At 45.1% G+C, this 27,216-nt stretch overlaps 1 protein-coding gene across 1 annotated transcript in view; it reads right to left on the bottom strand.

Annotated features, from left to right (window-relative positions):
- LOC144763500 (uncharacterized) overlaps nt 1-27,216 on the bottom strand; it is a 236,880-nt gene that overhangs the window by 24,088 nt on the left and 185,576 nt on the right. The window contains exons 15-20 of the mRNA XM_078649146.1: nt 10,674-10,745; nt 8,807-8,896; nt 8,239-8,310; nt 2,481-2,570; nt 1,913-1,984; nt 57-146 (exon numbers count right to left, since the gene is read on the bottom strand). Of these exons, the coding sequence (XP_078505272.1) occupies nt 57-146; nt 1,913-1,984; nt 2,481-2,570; nt 8,239-8,310; nt 8,807-8,896; nt 10,674-10,745 (486 nt within the window). The remainder of the gene's footprint in view (nt 1-56; nt 147-1,912; nt 1,985-2,480; nt 2,571-8,238; nt 8,311-8,806; nt 8,897-10,673; nt 10,746-27,216) is intronic.

The raw sequence follows: 27,216 nt of genomic DNA, 5'->3' as shown, positions 1-27,216 counted from the left end.
CTGAAATACCCAAATACCTGGCTCCTATTCCTCCATTAAAATACTTTTTCACTTACCCATACTCTTCCAGCCATACGATGTGGGATGCTCAAAATCAATGGAAAACTCCTCTGTCCCATGCGGTGTCTAGACAGGCATACAGGAAGCTGTAAGGAATCCAAAAATGACTTCAGCAAAGATTAAGGCCAACTCCAGCCTCCACTAATGAGGCTCACTGTCCTGCTCCGCCCACAACTTTGTATTTGAGGATATAAAATTATTAATATTGTCCTACCATTTTATAACAAAAACATGCTTGAATATATATGTATTATGTATATATCATCAAGTTATACACACACAGATACATACATATATTTATATACAATATATACATTTATATATAGATATATTTTGAAATATACTTATATATGCGTGGGTAAATGCGGGTACAGCAGCTAGCCAAATATTCACTCACTATGGCCCTTTCTTTTGGGCTGTGTATCCCTCTGTTCGAAATACATCTTTCGAAAACTTCCCTGGGAAATAATAGAAGTCCACATAAACCTTTTTAGTTTCGCAGGTTTTGATGAGTCGAAGCATACTGAATCTCATGTCAGGTGTTTTCTTGCACCTGAATGTGTATTCAGAATGTGTGAAGCTGCAACAGTCACTAAAGTCTTCTGAATATGATAATCTAAGAGTTTTCAAAAGACTACAGACTAGATACACATTGCGTGGTGTGCGCATGTGTGTTTTTTCTTGAGATTTCTCTAGCATTCCTGTAAGACCTTGGTAGTCCAGCGACATCTTATGCAGCTTGCAGGATTCCACAAGCTCCTCGAATGACTGGGCCTAAGTCAGCAGAGCTGGAGGAGGCTTCTTATGTACCAAGGATTAGTTATCATCCATTAAAAGTTACTCTGGCAGAGTAGTTCCATGTGTAATGTCAGCTTTGGGCGCAAAGCTTCAACAATGGAATGAGCTTCTTCTCTGGTACTTCAATGCAATCTTGATTCTTGAGCTTCCTACCAAACTAGTCCCTGACACATTTCTGGTCTGTCAATACTATGTCCTGGTCTTATCATTAAGGAGTACAAAGATTAAAATGTAGTCAGTAGTTCTTGGTAAGAGTGATGGTAGAGTTTGGTGGCTCTGGCAGAGGGCATCGAATTAACTACAGATATTTCTGAAAACGTTGTATTCCAAATCTTGTAAAAGGCATCATAATTCTCTTAGACTTGTTTGTAAAATATATGTAAAGGACGCCATATTTCTACTTGCGAATGACATTAAGATGTGTGCTGCCATTAAATATGCATTTACAAAGCCAGGGACAGTCCTATTTACTTTTGCACAGTTGAAGTTTGTACAAGTGATCAGTCTGGGTCTACTTCATTAAGAGAAAGTTTGCTTTCTGGTGGTGATGAGATAAACAGTTTCAAAGGTTTGCTTGGAATGTATAATTTATCCAGAAGATTGTGGTGTCTTTTATATTGAGAGTGTGAATGGCTAGTTCAGCTGGTAATGTTGGAATCAAAAAAGAAAGAAACAGCTGTGATTCACATAAAATCTTCCTCATACATTTTGGCTATGAGTATATGGTAGTATTGCATAAACTACACTATCTTGAGAAATGTACATTGTAGATAGTCATCTATTTAAAGAATCAATTAGTAGCCTTTATTAACCTTGATGAAACAGCATTCATTTGAAGTTAACAAACGTCAGTAGGCAGTAAGATAAGACAATGTATGATAGAGCAGATTGTGTAGTTAGTTATAGAGAGAGACAGGTGGCAAGAAATGACTGGTTTTGTCGACTACACATTCATAGAAACCAAAAGATTAAATGTTCTGAGGCACAGGAAATGCTCAAACACATGGAGAAGGAAATGCTCAAACACATGGTGGCCTTTGGTGCCCCGTCTTACCCTTTCGCCAGAATGTGGCGGGAGGATTCGGCTCTCGCTCATTATTGTGTCTGCCGGGAACCACTGGGGATGCTGTAGAGGTAAAAATTGCATTAGGCAAAACATACTTTAAGGCCCAGTTTCACTTTCCACACCAAACTCCCCTTCTATGACCACAATGACAGACTCTCATCAAACGTTTCAGTGGCACCCAAGTTTAAGTAGGAACATTGATCACACAGAGTTTGTTGCCAGCAACCTCGCTACTAGTAAATCATGTGAAGTAGGAGATGACAATATTATTTAGCTGTAAAGTCATATCTTTCGCCATGTTACCCTTAAGATTTTAACGGCTTTAAAGATCTCCAGTGTCAGAGCAGTGTATTTGGCTAGTTTGCCTATTGCCTGGTTGGTGAGAAATGCTATGAACAGGTTTGTTTAGAGGCTGGTCAGGTTAGTTATAGATTGAGAGCAGGTTGTGGGAAATAACGTTTATAGTGGGTCCAATGGTAGAGAACATGCATGGAGGGCATCTGAAATACCCAAATACCTGGCTCCTATATCTCCATTAAAATACTTTTTCACTTACGCATACTCTTCCAGCCATACGATGTGGGATGCTCAAAATCAATGGAATGCTCCTCTGCCTCATGCGGTGTCTAGAAAGGCATACAGGAAGCTGTAAAGAATCAAAAAAGGACTTCAGCAAAGATTAAGGCCAACTCCAGCCTCCACTAATGAGGCTCATGTTCCTGCTCCGCCCACAACTTTGTATTTGAGGATATAAAATTATTAATATTGTCCTACCATTTTATAACAAACACATGCTTGAATATATATGTATTATGTGTATATCATCAAGTTATACACACACAGACACATACATATATGTATGTATAATACATACATTTATATATAGATATATTTTTAAATATATTTATATATGCCTGGGTACATGCGGGTACAGCAGCTAGCCAAATATTCACTGAGTATGGCCCTTTCTTTTGGGATGTTTATCCCTCTGTTCAAAATAGATCTTTCGAAAACTTCCCTGGGAAATTATAGAAGTCCACATAAACCTTTTTAGTTTCGCAGGTTTTGATGAGTCGCAGCACACTGAATCTCATGTCAGGTGTTTTCTTGCACCTGAATGTGTATTCAGAATGTGTGAAGCTGCAACAGTCACTAAAGTCTTCTAAATATGATAATCTAAGAGTTTTCAAAAGACTACAGACTAGATACACATTGCGTGGTGTGCGCATGTGTGTTTTTTCTTGAGATTTCTCTAGCATTCCTGTAAGACCTTAGTAGTCCAGCGACATCTTATGAAACTTGCAGGATTCCACAAGCTCCTCGAATGACTGGGCCTAAGTCAGCAGAGCTGGAGGAGGCTTCTTATGTACCAAGGAATAGTTATCATCCATTAAAAGTTACTCTGGCAGAGTAGTTTTTATTTGTATTTCTATTTGGTATTTGGTATTTATAAAGCGCGAACTGTCGCTCCGGAAGGAGCATCCTGGCGCTGAGGAATGTGGGAGAAAGCAAAGGTGAAATCTAAATGGCGACCAATACGTACGCATCTGTCAAATTGAAAAACCAGGTCTTAAGTTGTTTCCTGAATGGATTCACTAAGTCCAGCAGTCTTAGTTCTTTAGGCATGGAATTCCATGCCTTAGAAGCCAGGACACTTAGAGTTTTTCCACCCTTGGTTATGTAATGAAATTTGGGGATACTGATTAAATTACAGCCTACTGATCTTAAAACTCTAGTAGGGTTGTAACAGGTATATCTTCTTGAAAGACACCTTGGGCCAATGTTATTTAGCGCTCTAAAGGTAGTCAGAAGGATTTTGAGCAAAATCCTTTTGTGGAGGGGCAGCCAGTGCAATGTCCTAAGGGCTGGTGATGCAGAGGATTTTCTAGTCAGTTTTAGTACCAGTCTTGCTGCCGCGTTTTGCACGTTTTGTAGTTTTTTTAACGTGAGCTTTTTTACCCCTGCCATAAGACCATTGCAATAATTGAGGCGGGAAAGTATCAGAGCCACTGCCACCGCCTTTCTCGATTCTATAGGGAGAAAATCAAAGAATTTTTTTTAATGATTTTATAATATTGAAACAGCTTCCTGCAACACTCCTTACATGATGGTCAAAGGACAATGATGAGTCAAAAAGTACACCCAGATTTCTGGCCACTTCAACCGAACTGGGAGGTGCAGTAGTGCCCCTTGGCCACCATTTACTGGGGCTAAAGTTGACATTTTTTCCCATGGGCAGTGTTTCAGTTTTATTTGAATTACTTTTCAGATGGTTGTTACTCATCCACACAAAGACGTCAGTCAGACAGTTCTGAAAGTTCTGTTCAGCATTAGTGGAGTTCTTATCTAAAGATACAATCAATTGAGTATCATCGGCATACGATGTTACTAGTATCCCGTATGATTCAATTAGAGTGATGAGGGGAACCATGTAAATATTAAAAAGTAACAGACTTAAAATGGAGCCCTGGGGAACTCCAGAGGTGATTTTTTTTTCGCTCGAGAGAAAGGGTCCCAATGAAATGGTTTGGGTTCTCTCGGATAGGAAAGAACTTATCCAATTGAGAGCAACCTATGTAATTCCTTTTTCTCTTAACCTAGAAATAAGTATTTTATGGGAAATGGTATTGAACGCTGCCGATAGATCGAGTAATATCAGGACGGCGTTTTTTCCTTCATCCTGTAAATTTTTAATGGAATCAGTAAGTTCGATGAGGGCCGTTTCAGTGGAATGCTTTGAGCGAAAGCCCGATTGTTGGTGGTGTAAGATGTTATGCATTTCCACAAAATTCTTCAGCTCTTGGTGGACCATGTGTTCGGTTATTTTCCCGAGAACCGGGAGAAGAGATATCGGTCGTAGATTGGAAAGATCTGTTATATTTTTATTTTGTTTTTTCATTAAAGGTTTCACTATTGCTTTTTTCCAATCCGATGGAACAATGCCTGAACTGTGAGGCATTGACTATTGTATTTATGATGGGATTGACTATATCAATTATCTGATGGAGGATCAGCGGGGGGCAAGAGTCAGATGGGGATCCTGATTTACAGGATATGATGGCATCGCGGCTTTGCACAAGAGTCACTGGTCTAAACATTCTAAGAGTGTGTGCCGCTGTCACAGTGGTGTCGTTGGTGTCCTTAGTGATGGATTGAAGAATGGGTGGAAAATCATCCTGTAAGAGTTTGATTTTCTCCTCAAAGTAATCAGCAATCTGATTGCAGAAGTCTTGAGACAGAGGAATTTCCAGTTGGAGGGCTTTCGGGTGGGTGAAGTATTTAACTATAGAAAAAACATTTTTTTTTTGTTGGGCATCCTTAATTGCTTTAGTATAGTAATCCTTCTTAGCAATTTTTATGTTAGAAAAATATGCATTTCTATATTTTACATAGAGAGCCGTGGCTATCGGGTCATAGGCTTTCCTCCATTTGTATTCACTTTGTTTACACTGAAAGTGTAATTCTGCAAGAGATTGTGTGTACCAAGGGGCACTTATCTTTTTAATTTTCTCTTTTTTTAAAGGGTGCTTTGGGGGTTCAGGATCTTTAATAGCTTGCTGCATCCAGATGTGAAAGTTTTAGAATCTCGGTCGACATCACCAGACAAGCTGGGAGCCTGAAACTGAGCCAAGTGTTTAAGCTTTATGTTTGCGGCAACCATTGCCCAGTTTTGATTAGATAAAGGCTGCAAGGTTGTTTTTACCGTTTTAGAAGGGCGGTGCACATTAATGTTAAAAGGGACAAAACAGTGATCCGTCCAAATTTGTGGGATGGGAATATGAGTCACTAGAGAGGGGAAGTTGGAACAAACCCCATCAAGTGTATGTCCTGCTCGGTGAGTGGCCTTTACCACTTTTTGGGAGAGTCCAAATATTTCGAGTGTCTGGTGAAAGTTAGTGGCCTGGGAGTCAGTTTTAGATTCAAGCTGTAGGTTGAAATCGCCCAGGAGAGTAAAATATGGGTAACGAAGTAGCAATTGTCCTAAGGATTCACCCAAGGAATCCAAAAACATAGTAGAACTACCAGGTGGACGATATATTAACCTTCCTGTGAAGGATGTGGAAGCATTGAGCATGATAGAAAAACCAATGCTTTTGACGCCTTTGAGGTGGCCAAGATCAAATGTATGACATTTCAGGGAGTTTCTGATTATTATGGCAACTCCACCTCCTCGTCCACTCCGCCTGTCCAGTCTAAATATGACATAGCCGGGCAGGAGAGCGACCGACAGGTCAGGGTTGCTGCAGTCATTGAGCCACATTTCGGTTATAAAGAGGAAGTCTAAATTATGGTCGAGGATTATTTCCTTGATGTCCTGACTATGACTACCCATAGACCATGCGTTAATAAGCCCCCCTTTGAAACTAGATAGGATTGAAGAAGTAATGTGTGTATGGGGCAGAACTTCGGATGTGAACAGTGGTGTAGTCCATGAACAGGTTCTACAGGAGAATGGGCCCCATATCTGTACCATAGGGATGACGCACGAACACTTACTTTGAAAATTAAGCTCTCGAGGGTACTCGCTTGATAACCAGTATTCAGGGTGTTTTGGACGGCATGGCCAGCGCCAGTCGCGATCTTGGCGCAGATGGGCTTGCCTTTGGTGCGCCTTCAGCGCGCCGCTGGCGCGCCCGCTGCGCTTTCGAGACATCCGTGCCTAAATAGGAGACAGGAAGTGGAGGGGAGGAGCCAGAAATCCCAAACACTCCTGACAACTAGAGTGCTAATCTTCAGGCGGGTCAGGATAACGTTCCTAGCACCGCTTTAGCGCTCTAGTGATGTTTACCCAAGAGGCAGAACGAGGGAAACAAATGGTACAAAGAGTGCAAATGCGCAATTTTAAAAATATATTTCCTGAAGGTTGCTCCAGTCGAAATACTAAAGGAAACAGATTAAAATCCCAGATGCAGTTGTCACAGAGTTACAAACATTAAAATCAAAAGCACGCCAGAAGACTCACGCTACAATCGGAGTGCTCGCCACGTCCGTGCCTAAATAGGAGACGGAAAGTGGAGGGGGGAGCCAGAAATCACAAACACCCCTGACAACTAGAGCGCTAATCTTCAGGCGGGTCAGGATAACGTTCCTGGCACCGCGTTAGTGCTCTAGTGATGTAGACCCCAGAGGCAGAACGAGGGAAACAAATGGTACAAAGAGTGCAAATGCGCAATTTAAAAAATATATTTCCTGAAGGTTGCTCCAGTCGAAATACTAAAGGAAACAGATTAAAATCCCAGATGCAGTTGTCACAGAGTTACAAACATTAAAATCAATAGCATGCCAGAAGACTCACGCTACAAAACGTGTAGTTCCATGTGTAATGTCAGCATTGGGTGCAAAGCTTCAACAATGGAATGAGCTTCTTCTCTGGTACTTCAATGCAATCTTGATTCTCGAGCTTCCTACCATCTAGTCCCTGACACATTTCTGGTCTGTGGATACCATGTCCTGGTCTTATCATTAAGGAGTACAAAGATTAAAATGTAGTCAGTAGATCTTGGTAAGAGTGATGATAGAGTTTGGTGGCTCTGGCAGAGGGAATCGAATTATCTGCAGATATTTCTGAAAACGTTGTATTCCAAATCTTGTATCATAAAAGGCATCATAATTCTCTTAGACTTGTTTGTAAAATATATGTAAAGGATGCCATATTTCTACTTGCGAATGACATTAAGATGTGTGCTGCCATTAAATATGCATTTACAAAGCCAAGGAAAGTCCTATTTACTTTTGCACAATTGAAGTTTGTACAAGCCATCAGTCTGGGACTACTTCATTAAGAGAAAGTTTGCTTTCTGGTGGTGATGAGATAAACAGTTTCAAAGGTTTGCTTGGAATTTATAATTTATCCAGAAGATTGTGGTGTCTTTTATTTTGAGAGTGTGAATGGCTAGTTCAGCTTGTAATGTTGAAATCAAAAAAGAAAGAAATAGCAGTGATTCACATAAAATCTTCCTCATACATTTTGGCTATGAGTATATGGTAGTATTGCATAAACTACGCTATCTTGAGAAATGTATATTGTAAATAGTCATTTATTTAAAGAATCAATTAGTAGCCTGTATTAACCTTGATAAAACAGCATTCATTTGTAGTTAACAAACTTCAGTAGGCAGTGAGATAAGACAATGTATGATAGAGCAGATTGTGTAGTTAGTTATAGAGAGAGACAGGTGGCAAGAAATTACTGGTTTTGCCGACTACACATTCATAGAAACCAAAAGATTAAATGTTCTGAGGCACAGGAAATGCTCAAACACATGGGGAAGGAAATGCTCAAACACATGGTGGCCTTTGGTGCCCCGTCTTACCCTTTCGCCAGAATGTGGCGGGAGGATTCGGCTCTCGCTCATTATTGTGTCTGCCGGGAACCACTGGGGCTGCTGTAAAGGTAAAAATTGCATTAGGCAAAACATACTTTAAGGACCAGTTTCACTTTCCACACCAAACTCCCCTTCCATGACCACAATGAAAGACTCTCGTCAAACGTTTCAGTGGCACCCAAGTTTAAGTAGGAACATTGATCACACAGAGTTTGTTGCCAGCAACCTAGTTTCTAGTAAATCATGTGAAGTAGGAGATGACAATATTATTTAGCTGTAAAGTCATATCTTTAGCCATGGTACCCTTAAGGGTTTAAAGGCTTTAAAGAACTCCAGTGTCAGAGCAGTGTATTTGGTTAGTTTGCCTATTGCCTGGTTGGTGAGAAATGCTAAAAACAGCTTTGTTTAGAGGCTGGTCAGGGTAGTTATAGATTGAGAGCAGGGTGTGGGAAATAACATTTATCGTGGGTCCAATATTAGTGAACATGCATGGAGGGCACCTGAAATACCCAAATACCTGGCTCCTATTCCTCCATTAAAATACTTTTTCACTTACGCATACTCTTCCAGCCATACGATGTGGGATGCTCAAAATCAATGGAAAACTCCTCTGTCCCATGCGGTGTCTAGAAAGGCATACGGGAAGCTGTAAGGAATCAAAAAATGACTTCAGCAAAGATTAAGGCCAACTCCAGCCTCACCTAATGAGGCTCATGTTCCTGCTCCGCTCACAACTTTGTATTTGAGGATATAAAATGATTAATGTTGTCCTACCATTTTATCACAAAAACATGCTTCAATATATATGTATTATGTATATATCATCAAGTTATACACACACAGACACATACATATATGTATATATAAATATAATATATACATTTATATATAGATATATTTTGAAATATATTTATATATGCGTGGTTACATGCGGGTACAGCAGCTAGCCAAATGTTCACTCAGTATGGCCCTTTCTTTTGGGCTGTGTATCCTTCTGTTCAAAATACATCTTTGGAAAACTTCCCTGGGAAATAATAGAAGTCCACAGAAACCTTTTTAGTTTCGCATGTTTTGATGAGTTGAAGCTCACTGAATCTCATGTCAGGTGTTTTCTTGCACCTGAATGTGTATTCAGAATGTGTGAAGCTGCAACAGTCACTAAAGCCTTCTGAATATTATAATCTAAGAGTTTTCAAAAGACTACAGACTAGATACACATTGCGTGGTGTGCGCATATGTGTTTTTTCTTGAGATTTCCCTAGCATTCCTGTAAGACCTTGGTAGTCCAGCGACATCTTATGAAGCTTGCAGGATTCCACAAGCTCCTCGAATGACTGGGCCTAAGTCAGCAGAGCTGGAGGAGGCTTCTTATGTACCAAGGAATAGTTATCTTCCATTAAAAGTTACTCTGGCAGAGTAGTTCCATGTGTAATGTCAGCTTTGGGTGCAAAGCTTCAACAATGGAATGTGCTTCTTCTCTGGTACTTCAATGCAATCTTGATTCTCGAGCTTCCTACCAAACTAGTCCCTGACACATTTCTGGTCTGTCAATACCATGTCCAGGTTTTATCATTAAGGAGTGCAAAGATTAAAATGTAGTCAGTAGATCTTGGTAAGAGTGATGGTAGAGTTTGGTGGCTCTGGCAGAGGGCATCGAATTAACTGCAGATATTTCTGAAAACTTTGTATTCCAAATCTTGTATCACAAAAGACATCATAATTCTCTTAGACTTGTTTGTAAAATATATGTAAACGACGCCATATTTCTACTTGCGAATGACATTAAGATGTGTGCTGCCATTAAATATGTATTTACAAAGCATGGGGAAGTCCTATTTACTTTTGCACAGTTGAAGTTTGTACAAGCCATCAGCCTGGGTCTACTTCATTAAGAGAACGTTTGCTTTCTGGTGGTGATGAGATAAACAGTTTCAAAGGTTTGCTTGGAATTGATAATTTATCCAGAAGATTGTGGTGTCTTTTATATTGAGAGTGTGAATGGCTAGTTCAGCTGGTAATGTTGAAATCAAAAAAGAAAGAAATAGAAGTGATTCACATAAAATCTTCCTCATACATTTTGGCTATGAGTATATGGTAGTATTGCATAAACTACGCTATCTTGAGAAATGTACATTGTAAATAGTCATCTATTTAAAGAATCAAATAGTAGCCTGTATTAACCTTGATGAAACAGCATTCATTTGAAGTTAACAAACTTCAGTAGGCAGTAAGATAAGACAATGTATGATAGAGCAGATTGTGTAGTTATTTATAGAGAGAGACAGGTGGCAAGAAATGACTGGTTTTGTCGACTACACATTCATAGAAACCAAAAGATTAAATGTTCTGAGGCACAGGAAATGCTCAAACACATGGGGAAGGAAATGCTCAAACACATGGTGGCCTTTGGTGCCCAGTCTTACCCTTTCGCCAGAATAAGGCGGGAGGATTCGGCTCTCGCTCATTATTGTGTCTGCCGGGAACCACTGGGGCTGCTGTAGAGGTAAAAATTGCATTAGGCAAAACATACTTTAAGGCCCAGTTTCACTTTCCACACCAAACTCCCCCTCCATGACCACAATGAAAGGCTCTCATCAAACGTTTCAGTGGCACCCAAGTTTAAGTAGGAACATTGATCACACAGAGTTTGTTGCCAGCAACCTAGTTTCTAGTAAATCATGTGAAGTAGGAGATGACAATATTATTTAGCTGTAAAGTCATATCTTTAGCCATGGTACCCTTAGGGGTTTAAAGGCTTTAAAGAACTCCAGTGTCAGAGCAGTGTATTTGGTTAGTTTGCCTATTGCCTGGTTGGGGAGAAATGCTAAGAACAGCTTTGTTTAGAAGCTGGTCAGGTTAGTTATAGATTGAGAGCAGGGTGTGGGAAATAACATTTATAGTGGCTTTAAAGAACTCCAGTGTCAGAGCAGTGTGTTTTCTTTAGTTTGCCTATAGTCTGCATGAAGTATTTTTCTGGAAGACAAATAATACACACAAATATGTTTAAAGAGAAATAACAGCAATAATGCATGTCCAGCTTGTTAGCATGTAAGGGAGTGGACAAGTTCATAGCCAATGGAAAGAGATGGATCCTAGTAAAATATACTAATTCAAAACAACAAACGTAAACTTATAAGATTAATGAAAGTTACATAATTTTGCAGAAAAAGGTGAGGATTATCGTTACATGTGCAATTGATGTTTTCCTAAACATCAGCCTGCCTATGCAGTGTGTGCTTTTTATTGGTACTACACTCATACATCCCTATTCTTTTTTGTAATTGCACTCTGATCTCACTGACCATATGCATGTGTTCACTAATGATGAAGAGTGTCCTAAGAGTTCTCATCTAGAACTGATTGTAAGGTATTATCCACTATTGCCAACTGCAAAGTGTGTTATGATTAGTTAATACCATGTGCTCAGAGCATAACCCATTAATTGACTACCATGTATGTGAGGGGATATGACAAGAAGAACAGGCAATTAAGAGCTTTTACTACTGAGCATGTGGAGAATACATCTATTAGCACCCCTATAGGAAGGCCAAAAAAGCCAATTGCAACTGCTGGCTTCCAGACCTTCAATGAACCTGGAAAACAGGCAAATAAGAATACTTAGTGTGATCATTCTACTACCTTGGACTAGCTGAGCCAGTTTCACGATTCCAGAGATCATTCTAATAAGTATATTAATCAAGAAATGGCCATACTTTGGAGCAATAGCTGAATATGAAAATCTTGAGAATTTGATACCACGCATAGAAAATGTATTTTTGGTAAGTTTAATTTCTAAGAACTCTCTTTCGCTGATTATACTAAGGAATAAAAAAAACAACCAGCATTCATACAGGGTGCACAAAAAGCTCTACTTCTATGTTCCTCAAGTTAGCTAGACATAGATTCCCTTCAAATGTGTTGCCATGAACAACAGGCATTTACTCCATTCTGCCTCTCTGCATCAATCAATCAGTAGATTTGTATAGCACTTCTTGTCACGCGTGAAGGTATACTGGCGATGGCAGGGTCCAGTTGATTAGCCAAACATCTAGGTCTGGGAACTCTGAAAGAGATGGGGATGTATGGAGCTAAAGGGGTAGCTCATTCCATGTTTTTGTTCCTAGGTAGGAGAAGGAACGACCTCTGCATCTGCTACGTCAGATGCGGGGGTGAAGGTTAGAGACGGAAGTGGAGCGGAGATGCATGGTGGGCTGATGTAAGTGCAGTCGATGGTTAAAGTAGGCAAGTCCGCAGTTATGTAGGACCTTGATTGCTTGGGCCAGGAGCTTTTCTGTACAGGGAGACAGTTAATTTCCCTGAGGTAGGGGGTGATGTGAATTAGTCTAGGGAGTTCCAGGGCGAGTCTGGCTGCTGTGTTCTATATTGTCTGTAGTCGGTTCGTAGGTGTGGTCAGTGGAGGTCTGAGTTAAGAGGGCCACCAAGATGCGTCCAAGGGAGAGCTTTTGTTTCTGAAGTGCGGTACCTCTGTCTTGTCTGTGTTGAGTTTCAGGCAGTTGTCCCTCATCCAGTTAGCAATTTCTGTAATGCAGATGATTTTCTTTGGTTCGAAGGTGAGGGTAGACTGACTTTTCGCATTGTTCTGGTGAGGAGAGGTGATCCATCTGAGAGCAGCTCCTTGGATGCCTCTGTTGTGCAGCCTTGTGATGAGTGTGGGGTGGGAGCCGTATCATAGGTTGCCAAGAGGTCTATGAGGATCAGAGCCACAGTCTCACCGCAGTCGTTTAGGTCTTGGATGTCATCGGTAGCCGCCATGAGGACTGTCTTGGTGTTGTGGTTGCTGTGGAATCCAGATTGAGAGGAATCGAGTAGGGGGTTCTGTTCCAGTTGTGAGGAGAGTTATTGGTTGATGACTTTTTCTAATACTTTGGCCGGGAATGGGAGCAGGGAGATCGGTTGTCAGTTCTGGAATTCACTGGGATCTGCTAATGGTTTCTCTAATAGGGGGTTGACTTTTGCCTGTTTCCAGTCTTTGAGGAAGGTGGTTGCTATTGAGATGTTGAACAAGGCAATGAGAAGGTGGCTGATTTCATTACAAGACCGGATGCTACCATTATGCAATAACCTTTTTTTGCAGCCCCAACATTCAGCCCTTTAAAGAACATTAATACATCATAAAGCAATAGAATGTCCAGACAATGTGCATGTCCAGAGTCATCATCCTCTTTTATTTGCTGCTTCATTACAGATAAGTACTGCTGTGATTTTGTCCTTGGTAGGTGGCTCCCCACACCGCACAGCACTGCCTGTGTGCCCTTGCCCTTGCTGTCTGGGATTCGAGGCCCTCCCTGCTCTTGCCCCTGTTTCTGGTATTTTTATTTTCATTGTAAATTTTATTTTTTGTCAGCTCACTGTGTGTTTTTGCCCTTGTGCCCCCTTCCCAGCTGTTGCATTACTGTGTCCCTTTTCCTTTCGGTATCCCCGCCGTTCTTCTCCCAGTTCCTGCCACTGCGTCCCCTGCGGCCCCGCCCCCCTATTCCCCATTCGCCCGCTCCCACCTCCCAGCTGCTCCTCCCTTCCACCTCTCCTTCTTATGGCGGCCGCGTGCAGCGGGCATGCCGCTGGCGCGCCAAAGGCAAGCCCATCTGCGCCTGTCCACGCCTGGACCGCGCCCAGCACCAGAACCCCTGGCCCCGTGAGTCCCAACACCGCTACAACGCCAACCCCCTCCAAGCACTCAACACCGGACAAGAACTCACATACTGCCTGGCCACACCAAAGCGCATCCAAGGACCCTTCTCCTGCCGGAACTGCAGTTTCACCAGCACACGACCCGTCAACCCACCCACCAGGAAAGAACCCAACTACCTCAGATGCATTCTTCTCAACACCCGCTCCGCTCGCAAACACGCCGTTGTACTCTAGGACCTTCTCGACTCAACCTCCCCAGATGTCCCCTTCCTGACGGAGACCTGGCTGAACCCCTCCTCGGCACCCGACATCGCCATAGCCATCCTAGAAGGCTATAAGATCTCCCGCAGAGACCGCACCAACGGGGTAGGAGGAGGAATCACCATCGTCCACAGGAGCACCCTCAGAGTGTCGACGAGCACTGACGACACCCTAAACATCGCTGAACACCTACACTTCCAGATCCACACTAGCTCCAACACCACCCTCAGAGGAACCCTCATCTACAAACCCCCTGGACTCCGACCACAGTTCAGCGACTCCATCGCCGACTACTTCACCAGATCACACGCGCTCGCCTCCATGGACTACATCCTCCTTGAGGACATGAATTTCTACCTCGAGAACAACGACAACAACTCCACCACCCTGATCGACAACCTAGCCAACCTCGGACTCAAACAACTCATCACTACACCCACTCACTCCGCCGGCCACACACTTGACCCCATCTTCTCCACAAGCCCCCACGTCTCCTTCAACCACACCACCGAACTCCACTGGACCGGCCATCGCTGCATCCACTTCACCTTCCGGAAGCCCACCACGCACCACCGCATTCAACTGATGCCTCGCCGCTGCTGGAACAAAGTCAACGAAGACCAGCTAACCACCACTCTTGCCCAAAGCCCATCCACTGACCCCACCGACGCCGACATCGCCACCCACATTCTCAGACAGTGGATCGACGACTGGCCCAACACCCTCGCCCCGGTGAAGAAATCCTCCAAAATCACACCAGCAAGAAAGCCAGCTGGTTCACTGAAGACCTCCAGGCCTCCAAGCAAACCTGCCGAAAGCTGGAGAAGAAGTGGCTCCGTGAACGAACACCGGACAGCTAGGCAGTCCACAAGAACGCCACCCGCAGACACCATCACCTCATCATATCCGCCAAAAGGGCCTCCTTCAAAGACTGCCTAGACAACAACTCACACAACAGCAAAGAGCTCTTCAACATCGTGAAGGAACTCTCCAACCCCAGCTCCAACACCAACGATAACCCACCTTCGCAAAACCTGTGTGACTCGCTCGCCACCTTCTTCCATCGCAAGATCGCAGACATCCACGACAGCTTCAACGCCATGACTGCCCAGACAACCACCGAGACCGCCGCCCCCATGACCACAATTCGCAACAATCGCCTGCTCTCCTGGACCAACGTCAACGACGACGACACCATCAAGATCATAAACACTGTCCACTCCGGATCTCCGTCAGACCCATGCCCACACCACATCTTCAACAAAGCCAGCACTGCCATCGCATCAACATCTCCTTCGAGACAGCAACCACGGCCCTCATCCTCCTGGACCTGTCAGCCGCCTTCGAAATGGTCTGCCACCGCACACTACAAACACGCCTCCCCCCTTCCGCTCCAAAGCCACCGAGATCATCTGCGGCGTACCCCAGGGCTCATACCTCAGCCCTACGCTGTTAAACATCTACATGGCACCGCTCACCCACGTCGTCCGACTGCACGACCTCAACATCATCTCCACGCCGACAAGACCCAGCTGATCCTCTCCATCACCAAGGACTCCCACACCGCCAAAACCAACCTCCAAGAAGGAATGAAGGCCGTTGCCGAATAGATGAGGAACAGCCGACTGAAGCTGAACTCGGACAAGACGTAGGTCCTCCTCCTCGGATCCACCCCTTCAGCCTGGAACGACTCCTAGTGGCCAACCGCATTGGGAACAGCTCCAACACCCACCACCGCACACTCAACCTGGGGGTCATCCTCGACTCCACCCTCTCCATGACCAAGCAGGTCAACGCCGTCTCTTCCTCCTGCTTCAACTCCCTCTGCATGCTTCGTAAGGTCTACAAGTGGATCCACGCTGAAACGAGAAGAACGGTCACCCAGGCCCTCATCAGCAGCAGGTTGGACTAGGGAAACGCCCTCTACGCAGGAGCCTCGGCCAAACTCCTGAAACGGCTCAAATGCATCCAGAAAGCCTCTGCACGCCTGGTCCTCGACATCCCTCCCCGCAGCCACATCACAACCCACCCGAGAGACCTGCACTGGCTCCCTGTCAAAAAAAGGATAACCTTCAAGCTCCTCACCCACGCACACAAGGCACTCCACAACACCGGACCAGCGTACCTCAACAGCCGACTCAGCTTCTACACCGCCAGCTCCGCTCCACTGACCTCGCACTTGCCACAGTACCCCGCATCCGAAGAGCAACCTAAGGTGGCAAATCATTCTCCCACCTTGCCACCACGACCTGGAACACCCTACGCACCTACCTACGGCAGACCCAAGCCCTGCTGACCTTCAGAAGACTCCTCAAGACCTGGCTTTTCGAGCAGTAGCAGCATTCCCCTTCCCCAGCGCCTTGAGACCGTCACGGGTAAGTAGTGCACTTTACAAATGCCATGATTGATTGATTGTTGCTATGTATTGATTGCTGTTAAAGATCATATCTAGTCTTTAGTCATAGCTTGGGACTGCCCTTCCATTTTATAGTTTAGCCTGGTAAGATTTTAGAGAATTTAGTTTAACCTCTGTGTAATATTGTGTCAGTAGTTGCTTGACTTGTGTCAATACCTGCCTGAAAGACCGCTGGTCATTTGGCTGAGTATATTCGTGTAACACGAGGGCACAGCACGCAAATCCGGCCTCTTGGTCCCTGATCGGCTTCTTCGCCAATAGTCAGACTGCTTCTATTTCAGTGCCGGTTTTCGAGCTGTAACACCACTTGCTCCTCAGTGTGATCACTGGCCCACAGCTATCTCACACCTTCACTTTTCCCTGCTTTTCCCTGCTTTTCCAGAAGCTTCTGGTCTGTGATCGAGTAAGTATTTGAACGTAAAAGATTACTAGAAAACCTCAATTGGAGATTTCAGGCAGGTTGCCTGGCAGTGTTGGTGGAGGCCAAGTGCAACTCTTACAACCTAAGATCTAAGCTATTCTGGACTGGGAGGGTCCAACAACCTCGAACAAGGTCAAGGCATTCCTTGGCTTGACTGTGTATTATAGGAGGTTTGGGAAGGGGTATGGATTCATATTGGCACCACTCACAGAACTCACCTCCTAGAAAATTCCCCAGAAAGTAACCTCAACAGTTAGCTGTCAAAAGGTTTTTGACACCCTGAAAGAGGCAATGTGCTCAGCACCAATTCTCAAAACTCCAGACTACACCAAGCATTGCATTGTGCAGACTGATGCCTCTGCTATGGATATGGCAAAGCACGGTGTGGTTCAGTGCAGTTCGACTACCTACTTGCACGACACAGCTCGCTACAGCAAGTGCCGAAGGAAGCCAACTCTCCATTTGAGGCACTGATTAGAAGCTGTCCTCCTCTGCCGAGAAATCCAGCTCCAGTGTTTCTGACTCCCCTTGCGGGGTGTTGGGAAATCGAGTCCTTGAAGGAGATACCAACCTCTCTCATTCTAAGGTATGGAGCTGGTTAGAACCTAGAGAAACCTTTGGCAATTCTTGGCAAAACTAAACCTATGCTAAAGACCACACTTACTTCTTTCCTCGTACTAGACCTAGGTTAGGTACATTGGGGTAGGCGTATTTTAGAAGCACCAGTTGAGTATTTTAGCCCGTGTTATTTATGTATGTATTTTTATGTCATTGCACCAGACAATGCTATTACTATATTATTTTATATTACTATTTACGCTGTGTGCATTATACTTTGCATTCTGTCTAATGATTGTAGCAGTATACCTCTCTTGCATGTGTAAGGAAACTGTTCAATAAATTCCTTTTATTGAAACGCCCATCTATTTTCTCTGCAACTCTGTAGAAACGAAGCATGCACGATTGACTGAGTAAAATAGTTATCTATTATTTTCACGACTCTGAAGATACATTTCATTCTTGGGAAACAAAGTTGTCATGTTTATGCGGTTGTCAGAAACTAATCCCTTCTTGTGTATTCAAGAAAGTCTCTAGTGACCTCTGAGCTAGCTGGCGCTCACAAATAAGTTTAGAATACTTGATAGAGACATACTGACCTCAGTCCTATGTCAAATCTATAGTGTATATTATTCCAATACCAGAGCCTATTGGGAATATAGAAACTACACTACAATAGCCATCCCAGATGGATACAAGATCATCAGAAGGGGCCGCACCAACAAACCAGGAGGAGGAATTGCCATTGTCTTCAGGAATACCCTCAGTGTCTCGACCTGCACGACAGACACCTCCAGTACAGCTGAACACCTGCACTTCCAGATCCACACCCACCCCAACACCACTCTCAGAGGAACACTCATCTACAGACCCCCGGTCCCCAGCCACAGTACATCGACACCATCTCTGACATCGTCGGCATGCATGCTCTTGCGTCTACAGACTACATTCTCCTCGGAGACCTGAATTTCCACCTCGAGAACTTCGACGACAGCAACTCAGCTGCCCTGCTCGATAACCTTGCCAACCTCGGACTCAAACAGCTTAACACAACCCCTACCCATACCGCCGGTCACACGCTCGACCCCATCCTCTCAGCCAGCACCCACGTCACCTTCAGCCACATCACCAAACTCCACTGGACCGACCATCGCTGCATCCACTTCACCTTCAAGAAACCCACCACGCACCACCACCCACTACGGATCCCCTACAGCCGCTGGAACAAGCCCTCACTCTAGACCCACCGACAAACATCACCGACACAGCCGCCAGCAACCTCAGGTAGTTGATGGAATACTGCGCCCCGATCAAAAAACCCTCACACAGATGTACCGACAGAAAGGTCAGCTGGTTCACCACCGACCTCCAAGAAACAAGCGGACTTGTCAAAGACTCGAGAAAGGTGGCGCCCCGAAAAGACACCAGAAAACCACGCAGCCTAAAGAACGCCATCCACAAGCACCCCCAACTCATCTGAGCCACCAAAAGGACCTCCTTCAAGGAACGCATCAACAACAACGCACACAACAGCAAAGAGCTCTTCAACATCATGAAGGAGCTCTCTAACCCCAGCTCCAGCTCCAATGATATCCCACCATCGCAAGACCTATGCGACTCCCTAGCCATCTTCTTTCACCACAAGATCGCAGACATCCACAACAGCTTTAACACCCAGACCCTCCCTATGGCAGCCAACACTGCAGACCGACTGCCCCTCAGACTCACCAACCACCTGCTCTCCTGTACCCACGTCAACAACAATGACACCATCAAGACCATGAACACCATCCACTCCGGCTCACCAACCGACCCCTGCCCTCACCACATCTTCAACAAAGCAAACCGCATCATCGCATAACTTCAGAAGATCATCAACAGCTCCTTCGAGACCGCCATCTTCCCGGATAGCTGGAAGCACGCCGTGATCAACACCCTACTCAAGAAACCCACAGTGGACCCAAAGGACCTCAAGAAATTCCGGCCCATCTCCCTTCTTCCGTTCCCGGCGAAAGTCATCGAAAAAATCGTCAACAGGCAACTGACCCACTTCTTCGAGTAGAACAACATCCCTTACCCTTCTCAATCTAGCTTCTGCAGCAATCACAGCACTGAAACTGCCCTAATCGCTGTCACAGGCGACGTCAGGACCCTACTGGACAAAGGAGAAACCGCGGCCCTCATCCTCCTGGACCTCTCGGCCGCCTTCCACACCGTCTGCCACCACCTCCTACGCACACGCCTACAAGACGCAGGAATACACGACAAAGCCCTGGACTGGATCACCTCCTTCCTCACCGACAGAACCCAGAGTGTCCACCTCCCCCCTTTCCGTTCTGAAGCCACCAAGATCATCTGCGGCATGCCCCAAGGATCGTCCCTCAGCCTTACCCTCTTCAATGTCTACATGGCTCCGCTCCCCAACATCATCCGCTCGCACAACCTCAACATTGTCTCCTTCGCCGATGACACTCAAGTGATCCTCTCACTCACCAAAAACCCAGCCACTGCCAAAACCAAACTCCACGAAGGAATGAAGGCCGTTGCCAGCTGGATGCAGAGCAGCCGCCTGAAACTTAACTCAGACAAGACAGAGGTCCTCATCTTTGGATCCACTCCATCCACCTGGGACGACTCTTGGTGACCAGCCGCACCCACACCCACTGACCATGCACGCAACCTGGGGCTCTTCCTGGACGCATCGCTCTCAATGACCCAGCAAGTCAACGCCATCTCCCCCTCCTTCTTCAACACCCTCCGCATGCTCCGCAAGATCTACAGATGGATCCCCACCGGAACCAGAAGGACAGTCAATCTGGCCCTTGTCAGCAGCAGGCTGGACTACAACTATGCCCTCTATGCAGAAACCACAACCAAACTCCAGAAGAGACTCCAATGCATACAGAATGCCTATGCACGCCTCATCCTTTTCATACCCCGCCACACCCACATCACTGCCAACCTGAAAGACCTGCACTGGCTCCCAGTCAAAAAGAGGATCACCTTCAAGCTCCTCACCCACGCCCACAAAGCACTACACAACGCCAGACGAGCATGCCTCAACAAGCGTCTCACCTTCTACACCCTGAACCGCCAGCTTAGCTCCGCCGACCTTGCCCTCGCCACAGTCCCACGCATCCACAAGACCTCCAATGGTGGCAGATCATTCTCCTACCTCGCGGCCAAGACATGGAACACCCTCCCCTCACAGCTGCGACAGACCCAGGATCTGCTGACCTTCAGGAGACTTCTCAAGACCTGGCTGTTTCGAGCAGTGACTGCACCCCCAACCCCACCCCCACTCAGCACCCTGAGACCCTCACGGGTGATTAGTGCGCTCTACAAATAAGTTATTGATTGATTGATTGACTCCTCTGGCCTACATTTAAGTCTAAAGTAAAAAGTGCAAGGGGCATCAAGAGCCTTGTAGCTAGAAAAAGTCTCTGAGGGCTGAATCATATATTTTGCCACCCTCAGAGAATCTTCCCCAGGACCCATACACTGCCAGTGCAGTCTGTTTACCAGGGGGAGACCCTAAAACTACAAGTCGCATATCCACCTAAATACTGCCTGTGGCATCGGCTAGTCACCACTCTAGCAGGCCTTATAGCCCTAAGGCAAAGTACACTATACCACAGGTGAAGGCAAATTGGCATGAGCCCTGGGCCCATACAGTATCTGTGATTTTCACAGGTATTGTAAGGGCAGTAATGCCATTTTAGATCATGGGCTGGGAGTTTGGAACACCAACCTCTACAGCTCCATGATGGCTTTTCTAAAGACTGAGAAGTTTGGTATCAATCTTCTGAGCCCATTAAACCCACCCTGATGCCAGTGTTGGATTTAATATACATTGCACTCAGAGGGCATCTTAGAAATGCCCCCTGAAAAACTACCTAACTCTAATGTCCTGGCTGAGTGGCTGCTCACCAGCTGCCACCCCAGACATGTTTCTGGACCCCTGGGTCAAGAGCCTACCACCCTTGAGGTCCTGAAACAAAGCACATCCTGGGCAGAGGTGCCAAGCTTCCCCCCCCCCAGGCTGGACAGTGTCCACGAAGGAGAAGCTTCAAAGGCTTGCCGCCTTTGTTAGCTGACCCTGCCTTTTGCTGCTAACAGCAACTGCCCCCCACAGGTTCTAATCCCAACTTAAGGGCGGGAGAATCGGCAGGAAAACCAAGATAGGAGGTGAGGTGTGCCCACCTTTGCCAACTCCACCCCTCAGGTGAACGAGGCGAGGCGACGCACAACTCTCAGGCCCCGCGATCTTGAAGATGGGGGATCCAGCCAACCAGAGAGATGCTTTTGCCCTGCTCCCCCTGGACAGTGGCATAATAGTGGGTTTACCCACCCAAAGGAAGGGACCCATTGGTCCCGACCTGTACTTACCTGAAACACCCCTAAATTTTGTATTTAGGGGTGACCCCGAACTTTGCCTCCTTAGACTAGCAAGAAGAAGAAGGACCGATGAGCCATGCTGAAGGAAGAAGAGGAGAACATCAACCTCCTTAGCCCCAACCCTACTTGCCTGTCCTGACCTCAACCTGCTCCAGTGGAATCTCGGCACCAACCGGAGATCTCCCATTTAAAACAAAAGGGCACCCGATGCCAAAACAGCACCCGACACCTGGCCACCCCTGTGCTGCAGTGGCTACACCTTTTGTGCTCACTCGGATCCCCCTTTGCTTTGAATTTAACCCTAGGAGCTTTACTCCCTCAACTTTGTGGCTTGCCCAAGAGCAGCCACCAACCAATGGCCCTCTGGCCCCATAGGCCAACGTTGGTCCTCAGCACTCTGCACCCGGCCGCCCTAGTGCAGCTGAGGGTGCTCTTTGAGTGCATCCTTGACCCTGGGGTAACCTTTGTTCCGACCCAGAAACTCAACCCTCAAGACCGATTGCTCACCTGCAAACCGATAACCTCATTTTCTTTCATAGTATTGCATTGACTATTTTTCCTCTCGAAAGGTTGTAAGTGTTGAGTTGTGTTTGTATGGAAACCTAAGCCACTGTGTTTAATGTCAAAGTGCTTTACTTACCTTTGTATAGGAAATGTCCCAGTGTGATATCTAGGTATACCACACTGAGTAGAAAAATGTATCTAGAATGTATTCTCAAGAGTGATCTAAAACGTAATTACAAAGTAATTACAAATATCTAGTGTCTTTAAATGTTTTATAAACCTGTAACAAATTCAATTTCATCCAGCTTGCATATTCTTATCAACCTGTTTCGAAAGATACAATTTTACTTACCTGTACCAAGTCCTGCTTGGTTCTAAAAATAAAATACAACTAAAGAAATATTTTTTATACAAACAGTTTAGTCTTAGAGTGTGTGACACAATTTATTGGTTGAGTGGGCACAGTAAATGCTTAACACTACCATCTCATAAAGTCTTGCTGCTCACCCACACTACTATAAATAGAGAGTGAGGCATTGTCTATTTATACTTCTGTAAACCTTTGGGGATCCACCGGACTCTGTGCACACTATACCTTACTTTTGTATAGTATATACAGAGCCAGCTTTCTATAGTAGGCAGAGAGGGTGCCCCCAGTACTTCAGGATATCCCTACTAGCCACCATCAGGGTCAAGCTGAGAAAAATAGGGCACAGTGTGAAGAACCGGGCTTTTAGTACCCAGCGGCGCAAGGGGCACGCCCAAAGTCTTCGGGTTCACCTGTCTTAGAATACAGAGACACAGGATACTTCTTGGTGGCGTCAAAGATCGGATTTATTGGCTGCAACCAGAAACAGAGGTCCATGAAGTACAACACCACGTATATTCGTAGGAGACTGCTCAAATTTGTGAATTGGGTCTTCTCCTTTTATGCCAAAAATCACATTCCGGACAAACACCCATTATTTACAATTTGTCCAATCATAGGCATTATTACAAAAGGTATCGCATAACGGCAAACCCACTTTTCGGTTGTCCGGCCCACCATAAATTATCAACATTCCTTCTCACATAAGTCGGACAAACCCACAATAGAAAGGACCACAACCCATGTCATAAAGGAGGCCATAAAGGAAGAAACAGAACAGATACAGAGCAGGATAAGGGATGTGTGTGCATATGAAACTTTACAATGTCCTGTGCTCTGATCCTTAATCTTGATCAGCTATCGGGCAGGGAACTGGTTCAGCAAGGTCAGCTTCAGGCAACGAGGTCAGTTCACTTGGTTCATCCAGAAGTCAGCACGAACTCGGGGCAACGTGTACGTGTACCAAGGACTCGTTCGACCGCAGTCGACGGCCTATGTGAGGGCAACCAAAGAAATGGCTGCCATGCACAAAATGGAACCCATGGTTCGGAACGAAATCGCCAAATACGTAGTGAACCTGTCGGTCTAACATGACGAGATCACTCGTACTTGCCGAACTCACTAGTTACGGTTTGCTACTATCAATTTCGTAACGAAACCATGAAATTTATAAAGTGGGTTCAGAATTCACAGAACCACAGCCCCTCCTTTTGCCCTTACATAGGCAATCACTCAGTCTGTGTCTGAATCGAAGTCAATATTCATCAGATCATCAAGATGCTGCTGGAGCATCATCCTATTACTCAGTACTACTCTTGAGACAGGTCCTTTCACACACGTAGTAGCACAAAGGCCACATATGGCAGGACCACACTGTGCACAGAGACAACACGAGAAAAGATTTGCTAAAAACATCCCGATGATCATCAGAATCTTCCATCCCCAAGTTGATAACAGTCCCCAGAACCATCCAGTCAACGACCAATCTCCTTTCTCCACATGTATAGACTCGGAGATCTTATGTAACCTAGAAATGGCCTGGTATACGGTAGGAGCATTATCTGGTATGAAAACGCAGCAACTCGATTGGATCAATTTGCATACTCGACCTCGATCTGCAAGTATGACATCTAAAACCATTCTATTCTGTAGTGTCATAAGGCGATCCGCTTGAAGCTTAGCAGTCAAATTACCAAGGGCACCAGCAGTTTCATTTATGATGGACTCAACCACTCTCGTTAATTGTCGCATGTTTCTACTATTTGCCATAGGTCCCCAAAACGGTAGGAAACCCTTGAGAAAATCTCCCACTTCTTGTCCCGTGGTATCTTCCTGATTGAAGACACCCCTAACAACTCTCGTTCTGTGGTAATCTGCAGCAGCAGTATACGTAGGAGGTAACAAATATGCAACATAACATGTTCCCGAAAAATCAGGGGGCAACCATGTGTATGCTCTATCATAGCAAACAAAATATGTGCCCTTAGCTGCTAAAAACGGTGGGGAAGTTTGGGACGCAAAAACATACGTCTGAGCACAAACACTCTTCCCTAGCTGAGCTCTTGGATTCTTGCCTTTACCTTGCAGACAAAAATGACCGCAATGGGGTACGATCCAAATCGGAGGTGACCTTTTTCGTCTCTGCTTTTCACTCAGAGTAATACTATATCCAGTCACGTTCCATCCGATATAAGCTAATGCCTCATCCTTAGGAATAGTCCCATATGTATCGATATCTCTGATCATATCTGTTATTCCCTTCACTAAGGCACTATTACTCGAGTTATCCTTCATGGAACGCAGGGGATAGACTTCGTTGGCATAAATAAAAATCGTCTGATATGCCCATACAGACCCATTGTAACTGAATGGCAGAACCAGATATGGAATACCTCTATCCGTAGTATGTGGCATAAGACCACACACCTAACAATTAGTGGTGTTCACTACCAACTGGTGTTGATGCAGAAGTTGTACAAAGGAATTATTAATAAACTCTGACCTTCTAACCAGTTCATATTCAGGTAAAGTGTGGAACGAATGCAAAGAAGTAGTAGTAGGGAAAGGCATAGGTTGAGAGGTGGGTGCAAATGTCAATTGGGTAGCAAGAACAATCCCACCCATCAGAGACAACATCATGCTAGAAAACACTATAAGGCACGTTGTTAAAAAACATTTGCTACGAATCAATTTACACAATTTTGTCTTAAAGTTCATCTTTACAACAGCTCTCTCAATCTCAAAAAACTCCATCCTCTAACCGTGCTGTTCGCGGCAGTTGGTTTTCTTCGCTCAGGTGTGCGTCTGTAAGTCTAGGGGACACCCTAGAACAAACCAGAATCGTCGACCTTGTGTCTACACGGTTTGCCACTCCAAGTTTTGATGCCGCGACCCTATAGCTGAACCCGGATGGTGGTTCGAAAAAGGAAAAAGAAAACAAAACAGCTTCTTGAATGAGAGAGTGAAAAAAAAAGTTATTTTTTTATTAGTCCATTGTTTCTTGGTCGCAAATTATAACGGCCTTTACCAGGCACCGTCTGATCTCGGAACAACAATTCAGGTTCAGTGGTGTCCAATCTCAAAGGTGGAGGCACAGCTGCTTGCAAGATATCGTCGTCCTCTCGCTCAGACCTGGTCCCTACCAAAGGTGCGTTGCTAAACGGCATACATTTCGGCACTCTTTCTGTTTCTGGATCACCAATACCCTCACGGATCCACTGGTCATTCGGTAGAGGTAAAGGTACCTTCTTACAATGTACGCCATGTATCCAATTTTTCTTGCCGTGCACTCTCACTGCTGTTCGTGTCGATAAAAGTACTTGGTATGGGCCGGTCCAACGGGGCTGAATGTTCTTGGTCCGCTGGAAATTTCGCACTAATATCCAATCTCCAGGATTGATGGTGTGACCTGGATCTTCAGATGCTTGTGGGAGGTTATCATGAAACTGTTGATGTAAAACGCGTAATTTAGCCGTCAGATCATACAAATAATCAACCAACACAGGATATTCAATGTTGCTGAACTTCGTTTGTCTCGGCACTCCCCACACATTTGCCGGGCGACCAAACACAATTTCGTAAGGACTAAGTCCTATTCGGGAATGCACTTTATTTCTAGTGGACAAAAGTGCCATCGGCAACGCATCGGGCCATTGGAGACCAGAACTTGCCTGAATCTTGGCTAGCTTAAGCTTCAGAGTACCATTATAGCACTCAACTAAACCAGCTGATTGGGGGTGATTGGCAGCATGAAATTTCTGCCTTATGCCCAAACCTTCACACACTCTCTTCATGATCTGGCCCACAAACTCACTTCCATTATCACTCCACACCATTCTTGGCAAACCAAACCTAGGGAAAAACTCCTTGAGTAAAATGTTAGCTGTGGATAAAGCAGTGTTATCTTTTAGGGGATAAGCCTCCACCCATCTTGAAAAGGCACAGACAACCACAAGGACATATTTCAGATTGTTACATCTCTCCATGTGGATAAAATCCAGTTGCAACACCTCGAACGGATACGTCGGAGGCGCGAAGTGACCTGCTGGGTTGGGGTTCCCTTGCCAGGATTATGCATCAGACAAACCATGCAATTCTTGACCAGATTCTCCGCAAACTTAGGAATTCTACCATTCTCCCACACTGGAGCCAACAACTTACAAATTCCTTTCGCACTAATGTGCGCCATTCCGTGTGCCATCGTAACCACTGCAAGCACATACGCATCAGGCAACAACCATCGCTGGTGTTCTGACAACTCAATCCAACAGCCAGTCGAATGTAACATTCCCGTACTCTCTCTCCACACGCTCAATTCTTTCTCAGTAGCTTCAGCCAGAATCAATTTCACACTCTCTATTGTGTCCTCACACATTCCTCTATCCGGAACCC

This window comes from Lissotriton helveticus, chromosome 6, assembly GCF_964261635.1.
Source record: "Lissotriton helveticus chromosome 6, aLisHel1.1, whole genome shotgun sequence".
Lineage (NCBI taxonomy): Eukaryota > Metazoa > Chordata > Amphibia > Caudata > Salamandridae > Lissotriton > Lissotriton helveticus.
Note: the sequence above shows the minus strand (reverse complement) of the source record. Positions and strands in the feature narration are given on the sequence as shown.